The 11,228-nt window shown below is 50.5% G+C and overlaps 1 protein-coding gene across 1 annotated transcript; it reads right to left on the bottom strand.

Moving 5' to 3' along the window:
- Window positions 1-5,140: 5,140 nt before the first annotated feature.
- Window positions 5,141-10,862, bottom strand: FAM124B (family with sequence similarity 124 member B). Its single transcript, XM_027906058.1, has 2 exons — window positions 9,419-10,862; window positions 5,141-7,381 (listed from the first exon to the last, which is right to left on the bottom strand). The coding sequence occupies exons 1-2, from the start codon at window positions 10,145-10,147 to the stop codon at window positions 6,746-6,748; spliced, it is 1,365 nt and encodes a 454-aa protein (XP_027761859.1). The 5' UTR covers window positions 10,148-10,862; the 3' UTR covers window positions 5,141-6,745.
- Between the last annotated feature and the right edge of the window lie 366 nt (window positions 10,863-11,228).

Below are 11,228 nucleotides of genomic sequence, written 5' to 3'. Positions count from 1 at the left end.
GCAGTGCTCGCTCCCTGGGGCTGCGAGTGCTGCTGGACAGGGCAGCCTGGCACACAGAGCACAGCAGGCAGCGTTTGCTCAGCCACGGTCCCAGCTGAGGAGGGTCCAACAGCCAGGCAGGATCACGGCCAAAACCCAGGGCAGGTGAAAATCTCTACTGTGTCCTGGCCACTCTAACCCTGACACGTGCTCTCCCAGCTCCGCTTCCCAGCAATAATAAAGGAAGAGGAAGAAAGCCTTCCCTCCACGGTGAGGTGTAAGACCAGCCTGTGGGAACAAGCCAGTGTTTAACAACAGCAGCTGTGCACCCAGCACTGGCCCACGCTGGTGGCAGGATCACGCTGCACCCACGAGACCCAGCGTGCCTGCCCCAGTTCACGTCCTCAGGCTCTGCAGCCACATCCCCAGAGGATCCTGGCTCCAAGCAGCAATCCCAGCACCCTGAGTCTGTCCTCTGCAGCCTCCCCACTTCCAGCCTTCAAAACCACCCCTCTTTCCCCCTAGAGCGGCCTTGACTCCCCTGCAGGTGATGGACTCGGGGGACAGACAGCTCGGGAGGCTCCAGCTGCAGGGCAGCTCAGAGCAGGGGCTGCCAGGGGCAGTCCTTGGGAAGGCAGGATGGGATTCAACCACCTCAGAGAACACACCATGGACAAGCATTTATGGCCCAGCCACCCTATCTAGTCACTCCTGTGAAGGCCAGGAGCATGGCAGAGTCCATCTGGAGGCTGATGAGAGCCATCCCGTGTCTGCAGACCAAGCAGCACAACACCAGCGAGTGGGAACGGATAAACTATGAGATCCAAGGGGAGATTAGGCCGCAGTTTAATGTTTTGTTTCATATAAATATAACATCATTTTAAGCTGCAGTCACACATCCCACCAGCCAGTAATTATCAGGTCCTAGAACAATTCTTCCATATGGATCAAAAAAAAAGTGACTCAAACAAGTGACTCAAACAAACATTGGAATTTCAGGCTGAGTTCCCCCAAGTAGATCAACCCCATTTCCTCCTCCTGGGAACAGTGCAGGAGAGGCAGGGCACTGCCCTTTGCCCAGTCACTCCCCACCTCCTGTCCCACACCACAGGTCCTGTCAGCCCCTTCTCCTGCACCCAGAGAGAGACAAAGGTGGCCCAGGCACAGGGCAAGCCACCACCGAGGAGTCACAGCTTTAACTGGTCCCCTCCCCACCCCAGATGCCCAAGTATAGAGCGAGGACGCACTTTTCTCCATCACCACACCCACCAAGGACAGCCCCAGTGACCAGCACGTCACAGCCAGTGACACAAGGGCACAAGGGACACAGTGGAAGAAGGTCTGGGATGCCTCGGATCCCTCATCTTTCCTCCATCTCTCCTGCCACTCCCAAGAGAGCAGCAGTGAGCCAAACCCAAAACCAGCAGAGAAGAAAGGACTTGAGATCTCCTCTTTGTTCACACCAAAGCGCTGAAACCCAGTTATGCCAACAGGGAGGGTGGACACCTTCCACCCCCAGCCAGTTGTCTGGGTATCCCACATCCTATCCTGCAGTTTCGGAAAGAGAGGATCAATCTTTACCAGCTGTGACAGCTCACAGCCCCAGCAGCTCCTGCCTGCTCTGTGCCCACCCAGGCCTGCGCCCTATGAGGCTTCTGCTGCTGCTGAGATGATACTTGAGACGATCCCAATTAGAGAAGTGAGGCTGTCACAGTCTCAGCTGCACGAGTGAGATGAGAAAACTAATGGTGTCACCGAGTGTCTGCAGGAACAAATTTACAAACCTAATCACCTCCCAGCATAGCCAGGCTGCCAGCGCCTGAAGCAGGGTGATAGGGGAGAAGAAAGCTTTTGGGACACTTAAAGAATATTAATTCACCCCAATAGGAATCGGAACTGTCCTTGCCTGTAATCAGCAGCAGAACTGAGATCCTGAACTGGAATATTAATGCAAGTGCTCCATGGGAGATGGAAACCTCTCAAAACCTCTCTCAAATGATGAGAATTAAACATTAGAAGCACAGCACAGCAAACTGCAATGCAGTTGTGGTGTCGGGAGGAGCCTGCTGAAAGGGGAGGCTGATAAATTCTGTGGGAGATGTGACTGTCTCCTGGTAGTGCCCAGGACAACAAACCCTCACCAACAGCTTCCCAACACCCTGATTTTTTTTCTTCTAGATACCCTTGCAAACTTGGGTGTGATCCCTGTTTCTCTTTTAAAAAAATAGGATAAGTGGATCAGGTGCATCCTGTGTGCCTAAACAGCGAGGAAGTCACAGAGAGTGCAGCCACTACCTGGAGCATTCTGTATACCCTCCTGCTCCTCCCCACCAAAGCAAAAGTCCCACTCCCTTGCCCTGCTCCATCACAAAATGGGCCACGGCCTCCACAAACAGGGAACAGGGTTAAATCATGACAATCCAAGAGTGATCCTTTGGTGCTCAACTATTGATGAAAAGGGAGAAGTCACAGCCTTTTTTAGCAAAACATCTTTGTAAGAAGCATGTCAACAGCGTATCTTAACTTTTCTGCACACACAGCAGCTTCACAGTAACAACCACACACGGCACTGCAGAGCATCGATGACTGACGCTGACAACAAAACAACAGAACACGTCCAGGAAGAGCTCTATTATCCCCTGTCGCTTACATGACAGATCCCCTTTATTAACTAGTTTGCCGTCAGAGAAAATTAACGAATGAGAGATAAACCGGCTTTCTTTGTCGTTAGTATCTCTATTGTTTTCTTATGCATCAGGTTAATTTAGTGTTGATGAAAGCGAGGATTAAAAGCCTCAGTTGCTGTGAGGGGGGTGAAGAGTCTTACAAGAAGCCCCATAAGGAGCTCAGACGCTTTGGACCACAGCTGGGCTGGGAGACCCGATGCTGCAGGAGGGCAAATCCCGGGGGGAAGGCGAGGAGGAAGGGAGTGGATGGACCCCTGGCCATCCGGGATGGGCTGCAGGCAGCTCCCACCTCCCTGTTGAGGCTGTGGAGCCGCAGGAGCAAAGATGCCATTTGCGAGCACCAGGCGGAGCTGGTGCGACAGGCTGCGTGTGTAAAGCTTTGTTTGTCCCCGGGACGGAGCCACAGCACCAACACAGATGTAAATACCCTGCCTGAGCTGAGCAAACGAAAATTCCCACCCCAGACCCAACCAGCGGAAATCTGGGAAGCTTGGCTGTGCTCACAGGGCTACCTCAGGGTTTACAAAGGCGTTCATGAAAGATGAATCTGGTCCAGAACTCGGGAAAGAAGAGTGCATTGAGCGTTTGCTTCCCCAAAAGAATCAAGCTTGCCAGCTTCTTCTTAACATGAGAGGCTGAGCCTGTGGTCTCACTGCCGACCCCAGTGGTTTCCTGGGTGCCCGCCTGTGCCACGGCACCGTGCCAGGAGTGGGGAGCAAAGGAGCATCCCCTGCCTTTGTGCTCGTATCCAGGCATCCGGGAGTGTTCCCACTTCTCTCTGGCAACTTAGCCCTCAGAAATACCACTGCGCTTGCTTCAGATGAGGCAAACCCCACAATTTCTGTAGCCAGAGGCTAAAACAAAAAAAAGCAACAGCAGTCACCTTCGCAGGTTGTGTGTTAAGGTGACCCAGACCGAACTCTCCTGTTTCCCCTGACCCCTGCTGCCCACAGCTGCTTTTCTCAGCACACACCCTGCTCCTGCAAGAGCGGATTTCCTCCCTCCATCACCCGGACTGTGCAACTCACCCAGGAGAAAACTGGGTCTGTCCACCATCCCGCCTCGTGAGCACAGCCATGGCAGCATCTCTGCTCCCTCCTGGCAACTGGGCCACCCAAGGCAGAGCTCACAGGAGTCCCGGGATCACAGGAGTCCTGGGATCATGCTCCCACTCCTGGGAGTGACACTGACTGTCACATCGCTGGGTGCCCACCGCCCTCACAAAGTGCACACCTCAAAATTAAAGCCTTGGTTAGAGGGTGTCAACCAGTAGTGACCACCTTGGCTGGTGCCCATCAAGGTGTCCATCAGGGGAATCAGCAGCTCAGTGTCCACAGCACCATTACCCCAGCCAGGTCAGAGCCATTTCCACCACACTGAATCATTTATGTGAAGCATGACGTGTACAAAAGGTAAACCCCCACTATGTTTTCCCTTCCTTCAGGGTTGTGATGCCATCACACCTCTAACTTGTAAAACTCCCTCCTCGGTTTCCTACCAAGGCTGTTTTCCCTGGTGTGCTTTGCTGGGATCAGCACAGGGGATGGGAAGCCCCAGCTGAGCTCGCTGCCCCCGCTGCCAGCCCCACACACCTTGTGCATCCACCCGTTTTGGCTGCTTACCTGGAAGCTCCTTGCTTGTTGTTTGGGACACAGAGCTGCAGCAGACCCCTGCCAGCCCACACTCCTTATTAGTCTGTTTTAAAAACCTGAAAGACATGGCACAGTATGCAAGGAAGGAGGATAAAACAGAGACTGCAGAGATATGAACAGTCAGGAAAATGTGAATCTTTGCCTTCCACTACTGAATCCATTCATGGAGTAACTGTGCCCTCTGGCACCTCACCTACCTGCCTGTGTAATACCTAGCACAAATGCTGTTCTGCATTTAAAATACATATACTTTATACACTCACTGTTAAAAGCAGTATTTTCAGAGCAGTTTGACTTGAAGCTCTTCTCTTCTGTGATCTATTGCAGGCAGGTCAAACTAGTATCATTGTCCTCTTTTCTGTTTTAAATGATGGAGCATTTCCCCCATGCAAGATTCTGACCTTCTGCCTGTTAAGCACCCTTTTTCTCTTAGATAAAATAAGATTATGCTAAACAGTCACCCCAAAGTACCTTTGGCACGAGGGAGTAGAGAGAAGGCCGTGAAATATCTCTTAAAAGGTGTTTCTCCCAGGAATCCCACTTCTGGTTTTATTGCTGAGTTCATGACTACCCTGTCCATGCCCACTTCTAGGGCTGTAGACCCATGTTTAGACATCACTGCCCTGCTCTGACCCCCCTCCTCTCTCCTTATCCCTCCCAGCCCTCCCTCACACAACCAGCAGGAAGCCTGGAGAACCAGCCCACCCACAAGGTCCTCTCTTGGCTGCCTCCCTGGTTGACCAAACATCTTCTCCAGCTCTGAAAAGCCCTGGCAAAGTTTCTAGTGCGCTAGATAAGATTAAATAATCACCCTCGTAGATGTAAAACACCACAGTGTGATTTATTAAAAAGTCCAAAATTCTTACAGAGCTCATGAAAACATGGAGGGGGTGTTTGTAAATGCCCAGTGAACTAAGTGTCCTGTTCTGCAGGTTTTGGTCCCTGAATCAAAGGGTACTTGTGCATCACCAAGGCAGCACCAGCTGGGAGGGCATGGAGGTCTGGAGTAGGGACTGCCCTGTATCCCCCACAGCTCTTCAGACCAACTTCTCCTAAACCCTGAGCTAACACACCCTGCAATGGCACAGCTCTCCAGCCCCACAGGGTTGCACAGCCCAGCAGCAGCAGAGGGGCAGGTAAGGAAGCTGTGCAGTTCAGCCCAGGCTGTCCTCACCTGGCACATGCACATGTAAATACCCAGAAAATTGTGTGGAACCCCCTTGGAGGAAGGGTGCCCATCACCCCCTGCTTCTCCTCAGGCCACAAGAAGCCATGGCCTGTCAAACTTGAATCCTGAGCCAAGAGGTGATGAGAAGGCACTCTCCAAACAAGTTCACATTTTTGTGTAAAGCAGAATTCAGATATATTTAAAAGGAGAAAATACCTGTTTATTGTACTCTTTGGAAGGTAAGTATTATCAGATGTAGCTTTTCTTTGAATAATTTCACTTCTCTGTCATATTTTTTCCATCTCTTTTCCTTTGGGATTTATTTAATCCTCCTTGAGAAAACTGCTGATCAAGATGGGAGTTATTTCAGCATCTGTTGCTGAAACGTTACTTCATTTCTTCTGTCCTTTTTACTCTCCAGCACCCAGCAATTCCCTCCAAGATTCTTAATTTCTCTTGTCTTCTGTTAATTAAAACCCAGTTGGGATTGCCTGCTGATAACTGCACGCTGGTATAACAAAGCCTGGCCTGTTGCTGGGTTCATTTTGCTCAGTGTCATATGAATAGCAACAGCAGGTCTTACTGGCACTTCTCTGCAAGTGTTTGTTTTTTGTGTGTGCTGCGCTAATTTGGGGAAAAGATCTCACTAGAAATGTTTTCCTTGAAAAATATTTTAAAAAAACATTCCTATGTATCACATCTTGCATAAAATTGACAACATTGGTAAATTTTAAATACCAACAACAGGGGAATTGAGAAGGAACACAGAGGAAAATCAGCATAACCACTGTTACCATGCCACTATCTTGTCCCAGCATGACCCGGCAAGGCAGGGTGAGTCCCCATGGCTGGGGGCATCCAGCTGCTTAGGCAGCTCAGGGAAACTGCACCTTCACACCCCATCTGAAGATTTCACTGGCTATTTTTTAGCATCTTAGAACAGCTCTAGGAGTCATATGGCTCATTCCTATTCATTGCACAATAATCCCCTAATCTATTCTGCATTAAAAAAAAACCCAACCAACCAACCAAAACTTTATGTAAATACAGCGTTGTTTTTCCTGCTTTGCCTCCAGCCTCCTTAACATCTCTCCATGGAAAGTTAGTGTCTATCTCGATGCATCCACTACTGAGATGTCACAGCTACAGGGGTACAACTGAGCAGCAGCAGCAGTCACAGCACAGGGAGGCACAGTACGCCCAGAAGTGCCTTCCTGTCATTTGGGAAAGATAAGTCCATCTGGCACGTTTGCTTTCAGTCATATAAAGAATTCCTCCTCCTCGTCCTCTGCTCCGTTTGCAGGACTGGCTGGTGGCGTGTGCGAGGGGAAGCCCAGAGCTCTCTGCGCCGCTCCTTGACTCCTTCTGTCTGCAGCCAACGGCAGCTGGGTCCCGTCCTGGGAGGGCAGGGCACTGCTGGCCCCATCCGTGGGGGCTTCCAGCTGCAGGAGGCTGCTCCGCAGGGCCCCGGAGAAGTGGTTCAGTGGGCAGCGGCCGCTCTCGGGACCCACCACGGCGAGCCCGGTGTCCACGTCGGTCTCCATCGCCTGCCGCCTCCTGGGTGCCTCCTTGGCACGAGGAGCCTGCATCCTGCTGCTCACCTGCCTGCGGAGGGACGGGGCGTCCCACTGCCACCGGGCTGCTGGAACACTGTGGGAAGAGCAGAAGTGCCTGTGCGGGTCACCGCCGGCTTGCTCGGGAGCAGGAGCTTCACTTCTGTCAGGTTTTGTTTTACCCTTCCCGGCTCTGACTTCCTGGCTCCTCCGCCCGGGATTTCCCTGCTTTACAGGGAGAGGGGCTGGGAAGAAGTCCTGCAGGATTTTTCTACTGCCCGTGTTATTATGCTGATGGGAAAGCCCAATGTTTGCTTCAAGGTACTTGGAGCTGTTTTGAACCTGTTGAAGAAGAAAAATCAGAGAGAACCCTGTTAACACGTGGTTGTAGCTTGACCAAGTGGTGATGCTCTTGCCCAGCCACACTGCGCTGGGGTCACCTGCAGCGTGAGACAGTCAGAGCCCCACCAGAACAGCACAGGAGTCTTGCAAGCCTAAGAAATGGCAGATGGAACAAAGCAGAGAATGTGATGCATGTGGAGAAAACCAACGCCAGCTTCGCATCCAGAATTCTGGGTCGTGAGCTGACCATAACTGGGGTCTCATCTCTGTGACAGACAGCTCTGTGTTAGCATCAATTCAGTGCCTGATGGCAGTCTGGAAAGCAAATTAAATCTTCAGAATTATTCTTACCAGAATGGAGGACATTGTTATGCATGGAGCAGCTCTGGTCCCAGAGCAGGACCACCTGCAGCCACAGCAGACCATTACGGAGCTGGAAATGATCAGAAATGGACAACCAGGGTAATTGCAAGCACAGTAAAGAAACAATCAGGTAAGCTGGGAATTTTAAACCTTGGACAAAAAACAGTTTGGGAGGGAGAGGATAAAACACAGTGAGCCACCTGAGAAGCTGACAGATCTTGTACAATGCAAGAAGAAGAGACCATCAAATGAAGTCAGCTGGAGCCAGCTCCAACCAAAGAAAGGGGGCAGCAGACCTGGGGAAGTCCTTGCCAAAGTACATTGTGGATAAAAGAATTCACGTTTTCCAGGGGAATCTAGATAAACCCTTGAAAAGGAGTTACCACAGCTGACATCAGGGGGGAATGACAACTCTGTGTGGAGTCTGTGAGCAGACCCTTTGCAGTATGACAGAAATTTGGGGCAGGGGGATAAACTGCAGATACTTAGAATAAAGATTTACAGTATGAACTAAAGAGCTGCAGAATAAAGTGTCCCACACTAGGCTGCGTGGAGCATGGACACAGGATACATCCTCAAGTTCAAGTGGATTACACCTTCCTTTGTGAGGAGCACAGTGCAGCACGGCTACATCCCTCCAAAAAATCTTCTGAATTTCCTGCCAGTGAATTTGTGTACAACTGTCAGCTTAAAGACCTTGCATCTGCAAGCAGGAAGAACCACTGAGTAATTTAGGAAGGGACCTTTGGAGGTTGCTTGGCCCCGTCCCCTTCAAAGCTTCATGAAGATGTCCAGGGCCTTGCCCAGCCCGAGAGGGGGAAAAACTGGTTTATAAAGCCATACTGAAGGAGGCAGCAAGGACTGCCTGATTAGTGTTCAGAGGATTAGTGTTCAGAGTAGCATAAAAATAGGCTGAACAGAGAAATTAACTTTATCTGTAATAGATGAGTCCTGGAAGAAAAAAAGAAAAAGCACGGGCAAATAATTTAAAATCCAAATTACAAGAAAAAATAACCAGAGGTGGGAGGGGTTGTTACAACTGAAAGAAAGCACACTGAGCTAAATGGCCCTCCTGCTCACATGTATAATTCCTACTACATATCATCTCAGCACAGACTTTGTCTTTTTTTATTTATTTACTTGTATTCATATAACCCCTGGGCTGCACACTCGAACAGAAAAGGGAGAGATCTCCTATGATACATCTTTTCAGCCCTTTTGCCCAACTGCATCTCACTCATGAGCTTACACTATCTATTGCAGGCGATGTTGTATCAACACTACGCTTAAAAAGTTTCTGGTTCTGGATGCCAAAAATCTGCTTTCAAAAACATTTATGCTGCAGTGACTTGTCAGAAAAAGACTATGCTATGATCATTTGTTTGAGGCAGGGAAGATGTTATACTAGCTGCTCTAAAAAGCATTAATACTCTCCACTTCGAGCAAGCAGTAATGATAATAATTTAACAGTATAAAAACATTTCAAGGCTCAGTGCTTGTATTTATCAACAGCATCACAGCACCGGCAGACACCAATTACTGCACTCACAAATTCAAAAGAAAACAAGGACAAACAAAATCATAATTTCCATTTTGAACCAGTCCTGTTTTTCTCGGGGGGAAAAAAAAAAAAAAAAATTAAACCCCTCCTATCAGAGCACCACAGGCACATACCTGAAGCAGAATCGTATTTCCTTCGTAGTCCTGTGTTTGCCACCTGGTGCTGCTGATGGGAACACACGGGTTGGGCAGGAGGGGCACCAGCTGCCCGATTTCTTGCACCTTGAACTGCAGGGCTGACGCCTCCCTGGGCTCAGCAGCCACCCCGATGGGCAGCTGCTTCAGGCAGAGCTGCACGGCCGCGTGTTGGGTGGCGTGCAGCACGAACACAGAGAAGCTGCTTTTCTGCACGGCTGCTTCTTTCTGCAGGATCATCTCGTAGAGCCTCACTGCGTCCTCGTAGTTATCAAAGCTGCAGTAGAGGGTGACCCGCAGGATCTCGGGGCCGCAGTGCACCCGCCTGATGCCCCACACGGGCAGCCGCTCATCCAGGGCATAGAAGTCCTGGTGAGCTGGGGCATAAGGGTGGCTTTGCCCATTAGCAATCTGGGCACGCTGGTACCGCCAGGGCGGGCGCTGGAATTGCTCGTGGACCTGGAAAATCCGTTCTTCTCCCAGGTCCTCGTGTAGAAAGAGGAGAACAGACATTCCAGGAAAGCCGCAGTTTCTCCTGCGATATCTCTCGTAGTATTTCGATGGAGCCATTCGCTCAGACACCAGGAAAAGGCGAATGTCCAGGCAGATCCACTCCAAAAGCCGGTCCAGAGTTTGCTGCAGGAGGAACGAGTGGCCCAAATGGGCAAGAAGATGCACAGTCATCAGAGACTCTGCTCTGTCGTCCATTGCAAAGGCTCCTGACAGGGAAATAAAACCAGACAAATCGGTGCCTTCCCTCTCGTACTGTTTTACAGAGGTGCACTCTAAGAATTGAACAGAGTGAATTCAGATTTCTACAGGCTTTGCGACATCCTGATGAAATACGTGGGCAAGCAGAGCGAACATGCACGAGGTGGCAGGTGAGGAGTGACAAGGCATTAAGTGAGCAGTCTCAGGTCACTCACATCACCCCACGGCTCAGGTGAAGGCTCACTTCTGACTCCTGGGACCGGAGCTCTGGTCACTGTGTGCACACATGACCAAAAGCGTCCAGAAAGTGCTCTGTCCTACTGCCCCCTGTCCCTCAGAGCGCAGGGTGGCAAAGATGGACAGCACCCAAGCACCAGAGCAGAACTTTTCCAAAACGGGGCGGTGCCGTGGGTGGACTTGCCTGTCGGCAGTGGAAGCGGACAGCCCTGACCCGGACGAGTCCCACCAGTGTGCATCCCGGTACAGCCACGGCACTCACGGCTGAAACTCTCCGCGTGTTCCCTTGTGGTCAGCAGGTTGGCTCCGGCTCATTGTGAAAAGCCTGTGATGTCTGTGAGTCACACCCTTCTGGGGCACACAGATAAGCTGCTCTTTAAAAAACAAGGAAGGAAAGCGGACTAACAAAAGAAAGAAACCCAACCATGTGAACGCGACAGATAACAATAAGGGCAGATATGGATCGGCCTCAGGAAAGAGGAGCTTTGGGAAAAATTCATCGTTACGCCCTTCACAGCACAGGTAGCTCGCTGCCTAATTGGAAACCAGGCCCTGGGTTCTTGTACATAGCCCGTAGGAGCTGGTTACCAGGTTTCCCCCTTTCAGTGCACTGGGGTTTTTTTGATTATGAGATACCCATGTAATCAGCAGCCTTAAGCAAAGTCCAAGGTGGTTTTTTTCTTGCTCTTTGGGTTAATTGTTGGTACTTAATTTAGCTTACTGTGTAAGCTACAACAGGAATGCTGAAAATGCACCTCTTTCCAGGCTTCTTCTAGTGACTGGACAATAAATCACACTCCCTTCATCTCCTTATTTGCTAACCCAGGAGCAACACATGCAA

The sequence above is a fragment of the Empidonax traillii genome, unplaced genomic scaffold, assembly GCF_003031625.1.
Source record: "Empidonax traillii isolate 1590-97213 ecotype Southwest subspecies unplaced genomic scaffold, ASM303162v1 scaffold1244:size288329, whole genome shotgun sequence".
Taxonomy (NCBI): domain Eukaryota; kingdom Metazoa; phylum Chordata; class Aves; order Passeriformes; family Tyrannidae; genus Empidonax; species Empidonax traillii.
The sequence above is the reverse complement of the archived record's forward strand: the minus strand, read 5'-3'. Positions and strand labels throughout refer to the sequence as shown.